This window comes from Protopterus annectens, chromosome 1.part0, assembly GCF_019279795.1.
Source record: "Protopterus annectens isolate FY-2018-M chromosome 1.part0, PAN1.0, whole genome shotgun sequence".
Lineage (NCBI taxonomy): Eukaryota > Metazoa > Chordata > Ceratodontiformes > Protopteridae > Protopterus > Protopterus annectens.
Window position 1 is genome coordinate 1864676766 of NC_056725.1, and position 19916 is coordinate 1864696681.

General features: G+C 45.1%; 1 protein-coding gene across 1 annotated transcript in view; it reads left to right on the forward strand.

Moving 5' to 3' along the window:
• NUP155 (nucleoporin 155) overlaps positions 1–19916 on the forward strand; it is a 1504248-nt gene that overhangs the window by 824126 nt on the left and 660206 nt on the right. The window contains exon 24 of the mRNA XM_044069916.1: positions 4525–4542. Coding sequence (XP_043925851.1) covers positions 4525–4542 — 18 coding nt within the window. The remainder of the gene's footprint in view (positions 1–4524; positions 4543–19916) is intronic.

Consider the following 19916-nt stretch of genomic DNA (forward strand, 5'->3'; position numbering starts at 1 on the left):
AGTGGAGATGGTATCACAAATCCTAACTTTGTGGATCTTGTCTGTGAGCCATCTAGCAATTCAGCAAGTTATGTAGAGGTTTACGCTCAGTTTGGTGAGTGTGTCAACAATATTGTAGTGGGGTACTGTATCAATTGCTTTAGACTGGTACAGGTAGGCACCATGCATTGTTTCACCCTTGTCCATTGCCTTGGTGACCTTCTCAAAGTTATCCATCAGGATTAATAGACATGAACTTCCCCTGACAAAGCGAAGACTAGGTTGGGTTCAGTGTCTGAAGGTTACCTTTGTCTTTCTTGATCATTTCCATGATAATTCATTCCATGCATTTGCAAATTAGACTAGTCAGACTAATAGGTCTGTAGTTTATGTTGTCAGCTGTTGGTCCGCTCTTTTGAAATGGGATGACTTTTGCAGTTCTCCATTCTTGTGGTAAAAAGCCTCTTTTGCGGCTGTAGTTGAAAAGTGACTCGCGTGGTCCTGATGCATCATGTTTCCAGCTGTTTAGGGGGCATCCCAGGATATTGTTGGTGCCCTTTGAGGCTATGTTTTTTGCCTTCGTGATCACTGCCAGGATTAGGAATAATCAAATAAGTACCCTGCTGTGGAACCGTTCAGTCGTTTTTTGCATATAGTTTGTTCGTGTCAACCTGAAAGGGCGGCAAGTATAAGTATGGCCGGCAGATTTCCCACAAAGACACCCATGATCAGTGCCTTTTTTGTTTGGGTAAAGAGAACGACAATGAGATCTGCCCTATTTGTCAGGTGTTCGTTCCTAAGACTTTAAGTCGCTGTTTGCATTCTCTGAACCTTTACCTAGAGAACCAGTAGTTAAAGCAATTTGCATTAGGGATGGAAGGCCTTCCGACACCCCGACAGAACCACCTAAGAGGAGGGCCAAATCCATGCAGCCTACTCCTTCTGCTGCACCTCTACCGCCCATACCTCAGCCTGTGGCCATCGGCCTGGCCGAGGAATCGGCTTCCGCCAGACAGGATAAAGTGGGTACCTACGAGGAAGCCGCACAATCCCGAGCAGACAGCACATCAGTAGAGGTGTTACCAGCATCTGCCTCAGACGATGGAGGGGGGGAACCAGCACTCTCTGTGGGCCCATCGGATTCCGCCAGTCTCATCCATTCTTCTGACTCGAGGCCTTCTTTGATCCGGCCACCATCTAGGCCTCAAGAAGAAACAAAATACCAAATATCTCTCTCCACCTCCTGAAAGCATGCTCGATTGGCAGGCTTTCAGCCAGAGCCTATTCAATGCCTTCATGGCCTACGCTCTACCTCTGTAGGAAGTCCTAGCGTAGTCCCTCCACTCTTAAGTCCTAGGCCTCAAACCTCGGATACTGCAAGGAGGGTTGAAGAGAAACCTACCGACTCCTCTTCAGAGAACTCCCACTCCTACATTTCACAGATCACCTCTCCCCTGGGATATTGCTGTCCAAAAGAATTGTCCATTGACCCTGACTCCCCAGTTGAGGAGACAGTCTGCAAAATAAAAGACCACTTTAAGTGGGAATCCACTGACATGACTGAGGTGCAGAAGAGTTTCTATGACTTCATACAGATGGACTCCTCCCAATCCTTCTGCTGTCCCTCCTATTCTGCTGGCATTTCTGGATGTCTTTTCTTCAGTATCCCTCAACCCTGACTCTCAACCTCCTGGCCTACGCAGGGCTGACAGATTATACAAAGTTCCAGAATCAGAGCAATTTCTCCTTAAGTGCCCTCCAGCTGACCCAGACACTATTTCCATCACCAGTGATAGGGCTTCCAGACTTCTACCTCCTACAACCATTCTTCAGCTGACATGGACAGCAAGATAATGGAACATCTGGTCAAGAAGATCTACACTTCTGCCACTCTGTCTTTCAGGGCCACAAATTACCAGACTCACATGGCCAAGTACTCCTTAGCCCTGCTGTACAAAGCCACCAAAGAATTGGCTGACATCTCTGACTGCACAGCCAAAACCTTACTGTCCTCTCTTCTAGCTCTCGCCTGTCAAATGAACAGACACTCCATAAGGTGCAGTTATGATGCAGCTGAAGCCTCAGCTAAGTCATCTGCATCAGCTTCTGCTTTAAGGAGATATTCTTGGCTATGTCTTCAGGGCAAAGCTTGCTGACACCCCATTTAGATCATTCTGCCTTGTTTGGCACCAAAGTAAACGACCTCTTCAAGTCTCTACAGCAAGAAGGCAAAGAAATGCAGGACCTCAAACACCTGCTAGTTTCACCTATTCCTAAGTTCCATAGGAAATAACTTGCCAAAACTCAATTATAAGGAGACACTCTTGCCCTGTGGCTCCCTCCAGACCCCGGAGACCTCCTAGAAAACAGCCCCCTCCAGCTAGAGCTTCTCCAACCCCCCAGCCAGTTGCCTCTCTTACAAGATAGGGCAAGGCAGTGTCCGACTACCTGCCAGTCTTACTTACCGACTCCTCCTACCCCTCTACCCCTGTCTGCCCATCTCTCTCACTGTGTCTCTGTATGGTTCCACATTACCTCAGACAAATGGGTTCTTTCCATCATCCAGAATGGTTACTTTATGACCTGGATCACCCCCCAGTACGAAAGGGCACTCTTCAGCCCCCACCAGTCAGCTCCACCTCCTGCAACCTGTACTGCAAGATCTGCTGACTCAAGTCACCAATTGAACCAGTGCCTCTGGAAGCAAAAGGAAGAGGATTCTATTCCAGAATGTTTCTTCTAGCCAGAAAGGATGGACCATGGAGACCTGTACTAGATCTCTCATGTTTCAACCATTTCCTAAAGGTCCCTACCTTCAGGATGCTCACTCTCCTAAACCTCTTCCCCCTACTCCTGCCCCAAGGGTTCATGGGAACCCTAGACATAAAGGATGCTTATCCACACATTTCAGTAAAGCCCACAGCCAGGAAATACCTGTGGGTTTTGGCAAACTCATCCCATTTTCAATTCTCTGCCTTGCACTTTGGTCTTTCCACTGCACCCAGGGTATTCACAAAATGTCTGGCTCCAGTCATTGCTTATTGCAGGACAAAGGGTGTCCAAATATTCCCCTACCTGGACGACCTGCCGATTCAGGCAGACAATCGGAAGACTCTCCTTTACACTCAGCTTCTTCTGTCCCTTTTGCAATCTCTAGGATTTCAGATAAATTCCCCAAAATCTCACCTGGAGCCCACACAGGACATCATCTTCCGGGATGCAGGATTCGCACAGACCTCACGAAGGCTTCCCTGCCACCAGACAAGGTGGTATCCTTGACAGACCACCTACTTTGCGTCCTCCAAGCATCGGAACGGACAGCAAGGCAGTACCTGAGACTTCTAGGTTACATGGCAGCCACTATACCCATGCTCCCCTTAGCAAGACTGCACATGGGAAAGGTACAATGGTATCTTCGAAGCTACAGTGCTATCTTCGTTCACTCAAGACCCAACATTCTCATTTCCTGGAATTCATGGTCCCCCTTCTACCTTGCTTGAAACAAGAAATTTAGTGACGGCTGGTACAAGTGGCCAACAACCCAGGTCTCCCTCTCCAACCACCCCCACCCACACAGATCATGCACACAGATGCTTCAGATCTGGGCTGGGGAGCAACACTAGGCCAAAGACATGTGCAGGGTTTGTGGCCAAACACACAAACTATAGCACATCAATGTCAGATAAATGAGGGCGATCCTCCTTGCTGTGTAAGTCTTCCTACCTTACCTCCAGCAAGGCCCATTCAGGATTTTCACGGACAACACCACTGTCCTGTGGTATCTCAACAGACAGGGAGGGACCAAATGCTACCTCCTTTGCAGATTAGCTCTGCTGGTGAGGGGCTTGTCACATCACAGGGGATTACTCTGCAAGCAGTTTATATCCTCTCTCTTCACAACTTCCAGGCAGATTATCTTGGCAGAACCATCACAAACAACCATGAATGAATGCTTCACAGAGATGTCTACCTGGATTTGGTCCACCGGTGGGGTACACTTCAAATAGACCTGTTTGCCTCCTCCATCAACAGGCAACTTCATGGCTTCTGCACCAGGACATCAGACCCCAAGGCACTGATAACAGATGCCTTCTTAATTTCTTGGAAGAGGAAATTTCTGTATGCTTCCCCCCTTCCCATTGATTCAAATGGTGCTGCTGAATATTCAGCAGGACAGACTAAAAGTCTTGTTAGTGACTCCCTACTGGCCAAGACAGCGCTTGTTAACCTTTCTCCTTCATTTGTCCACAGGCAGTCACCACAAGTTACCCCCCCCCCCCCAGTGTACCTTCTCACACAACAAAAGGGATCACAGATACACCCACAGTGGCAGTCTCTGCACCTCACCCTGTGGTTGATAGGATTTCGATCCCCTACAGACACATGTACAATGAGGACGTGCTCCATGTCCTGCAGGAGGCCAGGAAACCTAACACAAGAAAATCTTACCTCTCAAAGTGGAAAAGGTTTTCCATATGGTGTCACAAAAGACAGTATGACCCACTGGCAAGTGACATCCCTCTCATCCTTTCTTACCTGTGTGAGTTATTGCAGACTGGTCTGGTCTACTCTTCAGTAAAAGCACACTTGTCTGCATTCTCAGCTCTTTCCCTCTGGGTCCACCCCCAGCATCCAGATGTCCTACCACACTCTTCCTCAAAGGGGTACTCCACCTGAGACCCCCAGGAAACCATCCCCTCCTCCCTGGGATCTTAACTACGTACTGGAGAAACTCACCCTAGCAACTTTTGAGCCATCGGACAAAGCCTCCCTAAAACTTTGCACATGGAAAACTGTTTTATTGGTGGCCCTGACCTCAGCCAGGAAGGTCTCAGAGCTACAAGCTGTGATGCTTAACCCACCATTCCTAGTCTTCCACCTTGACAGGGTTACTCTCAGAACTAACCTGGCCTTCATGCCCAAGGTGGTGAATGACCTATCTTTGAACCAGGCCATTCACCTGCCCACCTTTTTCCCCAACCCGCAAGGGGAAAGTAAGAAAGTACTCCATTCTCTTGATGTCCACAGACAGCTTAGGTTTTATCTCCATAAAACCAAGTCCATTAGACAATCTGACCAACTGTTTGTCTCTTTCCACCCCAGAGCCCTGGGGAAAGCAGTGACCAAACAGACCTTTTTGGCCTGGATCTCCAAGGCCATTTCCTTCTGCTACATATACCATGGAAAATCCTTGCAGGGCTGTATTGAAGACCACTCCACCAGAGCTATGCCCTCTTCAGGAGTCTTCTTTAAGGGGCTAGACACCAACACACTCCTTGAAGCAGCTACTTGGTCCTCAGTGCACACTTTCACGAAACATTACAAGCTGGACCATATCTCTAGGGCCAGGGCGGGGTTTGCCAGGGCTATCCTTCGTGGATTCCTGGAAACTTCAACCAGACCACCACCCCATTCACAGTGAGCTTTGGCACTCATCCACATGTAGAATACTAGAACACTGGAATTGAAGGACATAGAGAAGTTGTGTAAAATCTTACCAGAACCATAGATGTCCTTCTCTTCCATGTTGCAGTATTCCTTTCCCCCTTCTTTCCTTCCTCTCAGGTTGCATTTGCTCTTCTGGGTGGCACCGGATGGGCTATGCCCTTCTAGGACTGGCTCTGACTGGGGCCTTCTGTTCTGAGGGCTGGTGTGTGCAGACGTCACTTTTATGGCCCACGTAACTGCAGCCACATCAGACGCCCAACGCACCTTGAGGGACTGAAAAACTTTGGAATATTGGCCGGACTTACATGAAAGGAAGAAGGGTGAACCCACATGTAGAATACTGCAACATGAAAGAGGAGGACATCTATGGATGTTCATCGTGTTACACTGCTGCAGTCATTACACTTGGGTTATCCTGCCATCAGGCGGTCCCTCAGTCGGCCTGAGTTCCAAAGTCTTGGTCCGGCGTCGGTTGCTGTCGCTTCTTCACTGACGTCAGTGCGACAGGGGTATATAAGATGCAGCCGACGCCATTTTCTTCAGTCTTTCTTGCTGCGCGGTGCCCAAACAGAAGCAGTTAGCCAGTACCGGTCGGCCGACTCCTGAGATTTTCATTTTGAATCCAGAACCGAAGTCTTCTACAAAGCTAAGTACCCCATTGGGGAAACTTTTCTTGCCTCAGACCGATGTCAGTAAAAGTTAATAACTGTATTTCTTGTGGGAAGCAAATACCTCATAAGGATTTCCATTCTTATTGTATCCCATGCCTAGGCCCAGACCACAACGTCACAGGTTGTCGGTTTTGTGCTAGGTTTAACAAGCGCACTATTAAACGTCTCTTTGATTTTGCCCGACATTATTTTGGCAGAAAATTCAATTATACCATGCCGTCGGAACTACCGACGACTGGAATACACAAAAAGCGCAAAGGCAAGGACAGGCATCCGAGGCCCAAAACTGATGACAAAGCCACTTCTAGGCCAGTCGCCGGTTCTCTGGTTTTCAGCGAGGTGCCTTCGCAGCCCCTGACGACCGCTTCTTTAGAACCCAAGGCCACCTCTGACTCCCACGTGGAGATGGCTGGGCCTTCGGACGCACCAGATTTACAGCTGACCGAGACAAACCCTTCAGAGGGATCCGGAGTAGCTGAACAAACCCGTAACTTCAGAGGGTGTTTTCAGACCTACTCAGTTAACCATTAAATCTTCTGCTAAGTCTAAAATTCCTTTAAAAACAAAGAAACAAATTCAACATTCACCAGGACAGGCCTCCATGCCTGAGAAACAAATGCTCAAAATGGCCGAAGACTTAATCACTCTGATTATTGGGTCCCATCCCCCTCCTGAAAAAAGGCCTAAACAGGATGCAGACTATGACTCATCCGATCAGGTATCCATCTCTTCAGATTCATCTTCAGACCTAGGATACTCTTTACTCCCTTATGAGGATTCTGATGCTGAGGAATCAATTCCTTCAGCCTCTCCGCCAGAGGACTACTCCTTTGGGGAAACCTTGCATACCATGTGGGAGCATTTCCATTGGGAGGGCCAGGATTATTCAGAATCCAAGAAAAGGCTCAGAGATTTCCTTTTATTACCTCAACACCAGACCCCTTGCTATTCTGCCAGTGTTAGATATTGTGGATGATGTGTATACTGAATCCAGTTTAAATCCGGATTCTTTACCTCCTGCTCCAGTTAAGCCAGACAGATACTACAGAGTCCCTAACTCGCACAAATTTCTTTATAAAAGCCCTGCTGCTGACCCTAAAACTTTTTCTCAGGGCCCCAAAGGGGTAAAGGCCTCTTCAGCAAAGAACCCAGTCCCCTCTGACAGAGATTCCAGATCATTAGACAGATGGGGGAAGAAAGTATATACATCTGCAACTTTAGCAATGAGGGCCTTAAATTGCCAGTTTCACATGCTAAAATATCAGCAATATTTGATGTCTCATTTGAAACAAAAAAAATGCTTTCAAACTCAGATCCTCCTAATTATAAAGAAATGCAGGATTTATTGCATGCTGCTGAACAAGTGGGAAAACATACTTTGCAATGTGGTTTTGATTTATTAGAGGTCTCCTGTAGAGCAGCAGTTACAGGATCTGTCATTAGAAGACATGCTTGGTTAAAAGAACAGAAGTTACCAGATCATGTTAAAGAAAAATTATTGGATGGACCTTTGCAGCAGGATGTTTTATTTGGAGTTAAGGCAGAATAGGTATTAAAGAAAATGGAGGATAAGGCAAAATCTATGCAAACGGTGAAGGATTTCTTACAGGTTCAGCCTCCTCGATTTAGCAGAAATTGGCCAACAAAGAATTGGTCCTTTCCAGTTACAGACAGACCTCAAAGGGGCAGATACAGACGTCCAAGAGGTAGAGGTCAACCACAAGGTCCTTACAGGCCTCGACAATGGGGTGCATCAACCCAGAAAGAAGGGGAAGACAGGCCTCAACCTTATAAAAAACAGCCCCAATGACTTCCCACTACAGCTGCCAAACAGTTCTCTCTTGCCCAGCCCCCTTGGGAGGAAAACTGGCACTTTTCTGTCACAATTGGCATATGATCACCAAAGACAAATGGGTTCTCAACATTGTATCTCAAGGTTACAGGTTCCACTTTCACACTCTGCCAAGGTTAAAAAGAATGCCAAATCTGCCACCAAATCAATGGGCAGAGGCTCAAAGACAAATTACAGCACTCATGGACATGAGAGCTATTCAAAAGGTACCAACACAGGAGCAAGGACAAGAATTTTACTCTACTCTTTTTGGTTCCCAGAAAGGACAAAGCCTGGAGGCCCATTCTGGATCTTTCTTCTCTAAACACTTACCTGGATGTTCCAAAATTCAAAATGTTGACACTACAGCAGCTTCTCCCCATGCTGGGCAAGAAAGCTTGGCTCGTAACTTTGGACCTCAAGAAGGCATACCTGCATGTCCCTATCAGACAACACTGCAGAAGATACCTCAGATTCATAGCTGGTTCAATGCACTACCAATTCTCTGCACTGCCCTTTGGCTTATCTACTGCACCCAGGGTCTTCACAAAGTGCCTGGCACCAGTAATTGCATTTTGCAGACAGAAAGGAAGTCAAATTTATCAGTACCTGGACGACTGCCTGATTCAAGCAGAGAGCAAGGACATTCTTCTAGAGCATCTGGCGTTTGTAAAAAAGTTATTAAGTTGCCTAGGGTACACAGTAAATGAAAATAAATCAAAACTAGTGCCCTCACAAGAGATAATATTCCTGGGTGCCAGCTTGAATCCAACAGCCCAGATGGCTTATCTCATGCCAGACAAGCAAGGACAACTGACTCAATATTTTCAATTGATGGCAACAAAGACCCAACTTCCTGCAAGAAAACTTCTGCAGGCCTTGGATTACATGGCATCTTGCATACTACTAATTCCATATGCCAGACTGCATTTGAGGAAACTACAATGGTACCTAAAGAGTGTCTAGTCTCAACACTGCCAAAGTTTGGAAACAGTAATACCACTAATTCCTTGCCTTCAGTTTCGATGGTGGGCTCCAGCATGTCACCTCAACAAGGGACAGCCTTTCACTCAACCCACAGCCAGGCAAACACTGACAGCAGATGCATCAGATTACGCCTGGGGAGCACACATGGCAGGAAAATGTATTTAGGGCAAGTGGCCCGCAGAACAAAACATCTTCACATCAATCAAAAAGAGATGTTAGCCGTACAAAATGCCCTTGTAGCTTTCAAGGACCTTCTGCATCCAGGACAACTACTACTAAAGACAGACACCACAGTTATGTGGTACATAAACAAGCAAGGGGGCACTCATTCTTATCCCCTCTGCAGACAAGCCATGACCTTGTGGAACACAGCTCTAACATATCAAGTTAATCTGCAAGCACAATTCCTGCCAGGAGAGAAAAACACACTGGCAGACGACTTAAGCAGAAACATCATGGATCTGCACGAGTGGAAATTACATCCACAAATATTCAGAATGATAACATAAAAATGGTGGAGCCCGGACATAGATCTGTTTGCATCCCCATTGAACTGCCAGCTACAGAAATTCTGCACAAGGACTTAACACCCACAAGCATGGAAAGTGGATGCCCTCTCATTCAGCTGGAAAAACCTACAAGTATATATGCTTTCCCACCACTACCTCTCCTTCCAAAGGTACTCATAAAAGCCAGGCAAGAAAAGCCAAACATGATCCTGATTGCCCCAGACTGGCCACCCCAGCACTGGTACCCAGTCTTAAAAAACTTAGCACAAGGTCCACCCTGGATTTTGCCTCAAATCTCACATCTTTTGACTCAGCACAGCAATCAGATACTTAACAGCCAGCTAAAGACTTTAAACCTGGCTGCATGGTAGATTCCTTAGTCAAGCAAGCAATGCCTCTCTCCAAAGCTAACTAGTAATCCAAACAAATCACTTCGTTGCCAATATCCTCCAACCTTAAAACACCAATTTTATTAACCAAGTTCACGACTGAACAACACAAGAATATAGTTAGTTAAGCGCTTTCGTCAATAGACTTCATCAGAACTGTTTCTAATGTATAAAACACTCTCTTTTATATACAACACAGGTCATTCAATTAAAATTAATTAGTCATGTGCAGTTGTGAAACACCTCTTAAAGGAAAAAAGTTTAATAAAAATGGTTTATCAATATAAACCGTTATAACAATAAAATCCACTTATTTGTAATAAAACTGCTTTTTAAAAACCTTAGTGTGTAAATCTAAAAGGTAATTGTAAAACTAAACTAGTGGAACACAGTGCTTCAAAGTATAACTAAATGCTTAAAAAGGTTTTAGAATGTTATCATTTGTATGCCCTATGTTTGAGCTCAGGTTTAATACTAACACTGTCATTAATCCCTGGTGTGACTGTAGCTTTTAGCTCAAGTTGCCATCTAACCTCAGCCCTTAATTTATTATTCCAGTCTCCACCTCTCATGTCCTTGCCCACCACTTCAAGTATGCCAAACAAAAAGGAGTGGTCAGGATTTCTATTAACATGTTTAAATAGAGCATTATTCTCATCTTTTCTAGAAATACTACATAAATGCTCATAAATCCTCCTATTCAACTTTCTCTCTGTCTTCCCTATGTAGTAATGGTTACAAGATTGACATACAGCTAAGTAGACCACACTCATAGTGGTACAAGAACCTGCCCTGAATTTAACCACAGTGTTGTAGGGTCCCAATACAACAGAAGGAGTTCCTATAATATATTTACAAAAATCACAGGTGCCACATTTAGTAGTCCTTTTGCTGTTAACTTTCTTAACCTCCTCATGGTTTTCCAACAAACTTTTAAATTTTTTATTAACCTTGTAGGTAAAAGAAGGTTCGTTACCCACTATGGACCAAAGTTCCTGGTTGCTTTTAAACATATTCCAATTGTTCTTAATATTTCTAACTTGGAAGGAAGTTTCACCCTGTTTCTCTCCAAAGCTGATATGGATGTCATTCTGGAGGCCAGAAGGCCTAGCACCAGGAAAACCTATTCAGATAAAAGGAAGAGATTCTCTGCCTGGAACCAGGCTCACAGCCTTGACCCTCTTGTCCCAAATATTCCTCAGATACTACAATATTTAACTGAGATGCTGGACAAAGGCCTCTCCTTTTCATCCATCAAGATCCACGCCTCTGCCATCTCTGCTCATTACAACACGGACCCACCTATTTTTTCTAATCCTTTGCCAAAACAGTACCTCAGAGGGGCTAAAAACATAAGACCGCCCCATAGAGCACCAACTCCAACTTGGGACCTCAACTTCGTGTTGGAAAAATTAACTTTACCTCCTTTTGAGCCAGCTAACACAGCAGATTTAAAATATGTATCTTGGAAAACTGCTCTGCTCCTGGCAATAACCTCAGCACGAAGAGTTTCAGAACTACAGGCACTAATGGCAGTGGAACCTTTCATCATTTTCCTCTAAGACAGGGTGTCTAAGAACAAACCCTACTTTTATGCCAAAGGTGTTATCAGGTGTGGCTCTAAACCAAACTATTCACTTGCCAACTTTTTATCCAAACCCACAGAATAAAGGGGAGAGACTCCTGCATTCTTTGGACATACACAGGCAGTTACGTCTCTACTTGGACAAAACCAAAGCTTTCAGAAAAACTGAGCAATTGTTTGTAGCATATGCTGCAGGAGCACAGGGAAAAGCCATTTCAAAACAGACCATTTCAAAATGGATAGGACACTGTATACGTTTCTGCTACACACACGATGGGAAAACTGTACCTAACAGCATTAGGTCTCATTCCACCAGGGCAACAGCCACTTCAACTGCCTACCTCAGAGGAGTACCTACTAGGTACATTTTAGAAGCAGCAACTTGGAGTTCTGTGCGTACCTTCACCAAGCATTACCATCTGCCTCTTTACTCTAAATCCAGAGCTGGCTTTGCCACTGCAGTGCCTTATAGCCACCCCCAATGCCTTATAGAACCAGCCACCCTACCTCAGCTTTGGGATTCTATCCAAGTGTAATGACTGCAGCAGTGTAACACGATGAACATAGTACAGTTTTGTACCTACCATAAATGTAGATGTTCAAGTGTAGACACTGCTGCAGTCCAGGCTACCCTCCCTCCTTCCCCTCTTACTTGCTGGTACGTACCTAAGTCTTCTACACTTTACTATCTATGGGGAGTATTTGCTGGTAACTGAAAGTTTTTGATTACTTTTCATATGTATGTTTTATTAGCAATTTGCATTGCCTACCTTTTTGGGGGCACCAGACATCTGGGGCAAGAAAAACTGAAGAAAATGGCGTCGGCTGCATCTTGTATACCCCTGTCGCACTGACATCAGGGAAGAAGTGACAGCAACCGATGCCGGACCAAGACTTTGGAACTCAGGCCAACTGAGGGACCACCTGACGGCAGGATAACCCAAGTGTAATGACTGCAGCAGTGTATACACTCAAACACCTACATTTATGGTAGGTAAAAAACTGTACTTTATGGTAAGATTTTACACAACTTTTCTGTCTAGGTATAAGATTCTTGGAACACAGGGGGTGAACCTGTAGCTTGCTAGGATATGATATGGGACTTTATGGTGGTTTGCACATGGATAAATTCAAGGACATTGACCTGTTTAACTAGTGTAGGTAATGCTTCTTGCTAATCTAGATTGAGGTTCCTTCAGCTTTTGTCCCTGTCTGTTCAGATAATGGTCTAAATGTGTGGAATGCACTGAAGCCATGTCTTGGTAACAGCACAGATGTCTTTATCCTCCAAATTGAGGAAAGCTTGTAGGGTGTGGAGTGTTTCAATCTGATGATGTTAGTTTTCATTTTATCTTTGGTGTATGGGTTCAGTTCCGATATCAGAACCAACTCAGACGTTGTTATAGCTCGAGCAGGCCAAAAACCTTTGAGCTTCACCGCTACCCACAATTCTCTGCCAATTACCTCTGATCTTGTTTGCCGCTTTTTCAGACAAACGCGTTCGCCTGAGCTCTCGAGCCAAGTACCTTTTTGATATAATTTATCTCTCTTCTTCATATTTCTTCAGTTTTCTGTGGATACAGTGTTCTAATTCTGTCATCCTTTTAGCTGTTCCTCTACTCTTCTAGTTTAATTGTTTTTAATTTTCGTACACTTCTGTGAACTTTCTGCTATCATTGTTTATAGCTTTCTTTCTATACACTTTGGTGTATCCCTTTTACTATCATTGTTGATGGTCCCCCCCCCCCCCAAAAAAAAAAGACACAAAATTTTTCTGTCAAAGTTTTTCTTGGTTTGGTGTGTTCTATCTTCTTTGAAAAGTGAGTGTTGTGTGTACCTTTTCTAGCCCCCTTTTTTATTATGACTGAGAACACTAAGGCTCCTAGAATTTTTTAAAGCCAGAAGTGCGGCCATAAGATCCCGCTATTGGACTTGCACCTATTATGTGTTTGTTGTTTGGGTCTGCTACACTCACAGGAGGATTGTAGTATTTGCCATGGGTTTAGTCATAGGGCTCTTGTCAAAAGAAAAAGCAAATTAATCCTGAAGATGCGATTCCTTCCGCCATTGGAGAGTCCATATCCGCTCAGGACAATAGTAAAACAGAGGTTTCTTCCCCTTCTTCATTGTCCTCTTTGGAGAAGGATAGAAAGAAAAATTTGTCAGTACCAACGTCTCCTTCATTACTCACACCTAAGGAACATAGATCCTCTGTTCCTAAAAGTTCCTCTGAACCCATGGACACTGGAACTAAGACTTGGGCACCAAGTAAACCATCAGCAACTACCACTACACTTGATGCCAAAGCGTTGGTGCCAATGACTATGACAGTAGAAGTTTTGCTTCCAGGCTCCTCTTCACAGACTATGGACACAGTGCAGAAAGATGTTTTACCCAGAAATACTTGCTCCCATCTATTGATCCTTTTGTGGGTGAGTTGCCTGAAGTTTTCTTACAAAGGCCTAAATCCCCTTTGCTAACATTAGTCCATTCCACCACAAGTCTCTTGACGTGGAGGGACTAGTGAATAAAATTTTGTGGGCGAGAAGTCTTACAGGACTTCCCTTGGCTCTGGCTCTATGGGCTCAGGAGCTGGACCCTCACTTACCCCTCTACCTACTCCTCCTCTGACCTCCACTGAGGCATCAGAGTTTACAGCTCCAAGTCTTCCATCACCGATTGCATTGGTTCTAGAGATTTCCCTCACTTCAAAAACTGGTTACTGCCTTGAGTTCTTCGGTTCTTTCCAATCCGAAGAACTTCCAAGGCTGTATCTGCCCTGTCTGTTGCAAGGGGCAAGAGTTGACTCCAGTGTTTTCTTAGCTGTCCCTGCACCTTGGAGCATTGGCACAGTCCAGTTTGGCCCCTGCTTCTGTCTCAGAGGCTGTTTCATTGGAATGGGGAGTGACCATGGTCCTGAGGCAGTCTTTCTTGGTTCCAGTCTCCCTTCCCTCTTCGGGGGGAACCAGCCTTTTAGGCAGTGGAAAGAGCCTTGTCCATTGCAGCAATGCAGTCAGTCCCTTCCTGCTCGGAGCAGACTACATCTTCACGCCCAGTTATTTGACCTCTCTCTCCACTGGGGCAGCGAGTACTGAAACTTCAGTAATCTCAGATACAGTTTGTCATTGTCTGACACCTCCCCAGATTATCCCCCTGAGGAGGTTCCTCAGAAATGCAAGAGGCAGATCATAAATTCCCAACAGGAATCTGTCATGGAGGACACTGATTTTGGTGAAGGGGAGAGGTCCCCAAGGTCACCCCCTGATGATGTCTCCTTTGGAGACATCCTAGAAAATTTGAAACAGAGGGGTGAACAGAGGCATATGTTTACCTGTAGGCTTTTGGTATTTGCCCATTTACCTCTTGGGTGACTCCACCAGCTGACCAACTCATTCAGTTGATTTCACAGCGGGTGTGGAAGGCTCGGGACACCATTGAACCCTTCTCCAAGAGACGGGACAAAATTTTATCTGCACCTGAGGATAAACAATTCTGGGCTAAAGGTTTAGCAGTAGATGCTATGGATGGTAACGGCTGCTACAAAAATGGAACTCGCTGAGGAGAGTTCATCTATCCATCCACCCAACAGATAGTCTTGGGTGATGGATAGATTTGGGAAGCAAGTTTACTCTTCATTGACATTCGCCTTAAGGTCTTTGAATTTTCTGACACCTTTTACCAGACTGCAGAGGTATCTGATCAAAGAGTTATCAGATACCATTGTGGGAGCTGTTGCTGAGGGAGTCCAAGAAAAGGTTGCTTCCCAGATGGCCACCCTGGAGTCTGTCAAACTTGTCCATGAAGCTAATTGCACATGTAGCCAAGGGGACCACCAGAGTGTTGGGTTCAGGTGTAGCCATAAGGAGAGACACCTGGATGCGCTTGTGTGAGTTTGTGGAACCACTGAAGTCTTAATTCATCAAAGCACCCTTTGTCGAATCATCTCTGTACGGCCCAAAAGTTAGAGAGATTATCCAGGTGTGAGAAGGATGGTAGGACCCTTTCTGCTGTGGGCGTACATTTTTATACCCTTCAAAGATCCTTTTCCAGGAATCACAGGAGCAGTGGATAGATGTGGTTCTAAAAATCCCAAGGCCAGAGGTGGGAACTAAAATGGAAGATGGTGTCCACATGGCAGAAGTGATCCACAGAACCAGGGCTTCAGGAACTCCTTCCCAGGTAAGCCCTTCCAGAATTCCTTAAAGGAGGCCCAATTGTCTTCCTGGTGGAGGCAGTCGGGGGTACTTATCCTCGCACCAAAATGCCTTGCAAAATATAACAGATTCTTGGGTACAACAGATTATTTCCAGAGGTTATCCCATACCTTTTTCCCTTCATCCCCCTGTATTCAAAAAAATCCCTGATGTTCCACCCAATCAGAGGGAACCAGCTGTTCTAGAAGTACAAAAACTGCTAGAGAAGAGAGTCATCCAAGAAGTCCCACCAGACCAGATGATCCGGAATTAACTCAAGATTCTTTTTAGTACCAAAAAAAGAGGGGGACTGAAGACCAATTTTGTATATCAGTGTGTTGAATCATTTCGACAGACAGAATTCTGGATGGCCATAGTACAATCCAATCTTCCATTTTTGGAGCAGGACTACTGGATGTGCTCGATAGGGCTTCAGGATGTGTATTACCACATAAAAATGGACAAGCTGTCCAGAATATTCCTCCACTTCTGGCAGGGAGCCAGTCATTACCAATTCAGAGTGCTGCTCTTTGGTCTCTCCACAACCCCCAGGGTGTTCAAATGTATGCCAGTAGTAACAGCTCACTTGAGATTGCAATAATTCCAGGTGTTTCCGTACTTGGATGACTGGCTCATTACCACTGCAACCAGGTATTGATTGATAGAGGCAAGGGATTACGTTCTCATATCTAGGAATAACTGTAAATCATGAAAAATTTCAGCTGACTGCAACTCAGAGCTTAGATTTTATAGGGGCAGTACTGAATAGGGTAAACAACCGTAACGTCCCTTCCTCCAGTGAGGCTTTAAAAAATCATAACTCGTGTTCAGAAAATCCACAGCAAGAAGGTACCCGCTGAACTACTTTTACAGGCTCTAGGATCTGTGGCAGCAACAATAACTCAGTTCTCCTAGCCAGATATTGCATGAGAATTCTACAGCGGCTGCTGGCATCTCAATGATTTGTGCAATACCAACCTATGTCTGACCAGATTCTGATAAATCATTGCAGGAAGGATCTAGCTTGGTGAATTCATTCCAAAGAAATTCTCATGGACCACCACTTATCCTCCCAAAACTCAAGGCCATAGTGACCACGCACCCCTCCCAAATGGGGTAGGGGGGCATTATGTGGGCAAGACTGCCCAGGCACTTGGTCCCTCTTAGAGGCCCATTTGCATATCAATGTTCTGGATCTAAGAGCGGTGCTTTTACAGTCGCAAGCATTTCAAACAGCTCTTCCTCTGGGAGCAGTTGCAGTTCAAACAGACAGTATGTCAGTAGTTTGGTACATCAGCAAACCGGGAGGAACCAAATTTACCGCCTTTGTCGAGAAGCACTCAGAGTGTAGCAGTGGGCAATCTCTTCCAACAACTTTCTGATAGCAATGCACATTCTGTGGAGTTCCAATGTGATAGCACACAGACTGAGCAGATGTATTCACTGCCCTCACGAATGGTGTCCCAATCCAAAAGTGACGGAAAAGATTTTCCATCAGTGGGGCCAGCTTTGCTGTGACCTGTTCACCTCTCCCCTAAACAAGTGCAGCAACTAGTTTGACCCACTTCCCCCTCTGGGTTAGTTGCCAAGAGACACACTTCTTCACACGTAGCCCCCCAGACTCCTTTGTGCCTTTCCTCCGATACCTGTAATTCCAAAATGAAATCACTCTGGTTGAATAACAAAGTAATACATTTTAGTCTTAAGAGATCTGGTTCCCCTTTCCTTGGCTTTATCTGATTGGATGACCATGGAATCTAGACCCAGCTCCAGACCTTCTGTCCCATCCAGACGGACTAATTCATCCAGATATTTTGAACCTCAAGCTGACAGCATGGTTCCTCCAATTCCATTAGTGGCCAAGTGACGTAACCTTTCTTCTCCAGTCTACCATGTTCACCTAGCTTCTCACAAGCCTTCCACCCATAGACTTTATACTAGTAAATGGAAGAGATTTACCCTTTGGGCTCGTGAATGGGATACTGACCCCTTTTCCGCTTCTGTTGATAATTTAGATTTTCTTAGCCTCTCTTTTCAATGCAGAAGCTTTCACCATCTACCATCAGAATAAAACTAGCAGCAATTTCAAATTTCCATGATAGTTTGGAAGAACATCCCTTAGCTTCTCATAGACTTTGTAAGTAATTTTTAAAAGGGTCACTTTTACTGAAACCTCCTTTCAAAGACACTACGCCACCCTGACCTAAACCTAGTGCTGCAAACCATTGTACATTCTCCCTTCGAACGATCTGCAAACTGTGATCTATAGTATTTGTCTTGGAAAACACATCAAATATTGTCATTTTTTCATCCCGTCCTCACATGTGGGTTCAGCTCCAATCCATCTGATCCAGCTTGGCTGTTACTAAGCTCATGGCAACCAAAAAAGCTCTTGGATACCTCCTTTTACCCACCATGCATCTCTCCCTATTAACTCTTAGCTCGTTTGCGGCTTCACAAAGACTTGGTCTGACTTAACTGTCTCTTGGATTGTCAGGTTAATTTAGTAAGATATTTTTTCCTTTATCTTCCTAACTTACTGTTTGATATATTTAGTCTTTTCTATTTCCCCTTTGTCTCTAAAATCCCTTTTTTCTGCAGTAATCTCTTTTTTATTAGGGCACTTTCACTTCTCTTTCCCTTTTCCCAATAGTAACTGTTTTTTTATAGGTTACTTCCCTCCCCTGTTGCGTATAAAGGTATTCTTCATTACTTTTAGAAGTTTTCTCCCTTTTTCCCCTCTTTATGTCCATCTTCTATATCTGTCCATTGGTGTCTTGTCTGTGGCATGTGTGTGTGTGTGTGTGTGTGTGTGTGTGTGTGTGTGTGTGTGTGTGTGTGTGTGTGTGTGTGTGTGTGTGTGTTTGTGTTTGTGTTTGTGTTTGTGTGTTTTTGCTCTAATTCTCCATATCTTTCAGTGCTGAAGTCATGGTGGAGAAACCAGATAAACCATCAGGTTTTAAAAAATGCACAAAATCCACACATACGATTCCCTTTAGCGATTTGCACTCCCTTTATGTTTACTGCTTAGGGCCTCTTCACTTACAAGAGGATTGTGCCATTTGTCATTCCTTAAACCATAGAGCTTTGGTTGAAAGGAAAAACAAGCTCATTTTAAGGGGAGTGCTACAGTCTCCTTTTGAAGAGGCCATTTCTGGTGATCAGCAAAAATATTTGGAACCTAAATCTAAATCTGCTCATTCGAGCCCTTCTCTGTTTTCAAAAAGCAGTGACAAGGGAAAGAAGAGACCTTCCTCTGCTCTGACCAACTCTTCAAAGCCAGAAATTAAAATATCTTAAGTCCACCTTCGGCTGCAACCACTTCCAAATTGGATTCAGAGTCTTAGCTCTGGCACTGTAGACTGGATCTTTTGGTATTGGATCCTACCAAAAGTCCTTTCAAACCGATTTTGACACTTCCAAGGACCCTGTACTCTCTGACCGTTGACCCAGTTCCTTCAAGGGTATTGTTCCCTTTCTTATCCAAACCTAAATCTGGGATCACCGTCATCTTCCCATTAAACCAGGAGCCTTACTGAAGAGGATGTGGAATGTTTGGTTCAGAAGATCTTGAGGGTGCAGGGCACTACTAAGTAGCCCTCGGCCTGAAACCACTCAGTTCGAGGTCTAGCCAAGCCTTCTGCTCCCCCACTTACTACTCCTCTGACTTCGGAGCCATTGGATCCTGTACACCCGCTGCCTTTTAGGTCTGATCAGAAGACATCTCTTTTTTTCACATCAGACCTTTGCTCTGAGCTCCTAAGAGTTTTTGGATCCAGAGCTCCCGAAGTCATACTGAAACTCATAGTTCTTCAAGTGCACTCAACTCCCAGACTGTTGAAGCAGTCGATGCTCCTCAGGGCTTCTGCGCAGGTGAGCTCGGCTCCGGTTTCTACCCCGGGTGAGCTGCCTTCTGGGCTTGAGGAGGCCCCAACCCGCAAGCATAGCTTGTCATAGCCGGAGTCCTTTTCCATTCAGGAACAGTCGACCTTTGGGGCTTTGGAGAGGGCTATAGCTGCCACTGTATCTAAAAGGTCATCTGCCCCCTCCAAATCATCAGTCATGTCAAGATTTCATGCACACCTGTTATGACCAGAATGTTACACTGAGATAGCGGGACCTCAGGCACCAGGATACCCATGGGGGGGGGGGGTACCCCTATCTTTTCTGATACCTCCCCAGAGTACCCCACTGATGAGGTCCTTTGGAAGAGACTTTGCAAGAGGAAGTATTTGGACTCCATGGAGGAGTCTGCCACAGAAGACACATACTTCAGCAAGGGAGAAGAATCCTCATGGTCATCTCCTGAGGATGTTTCCTTCAA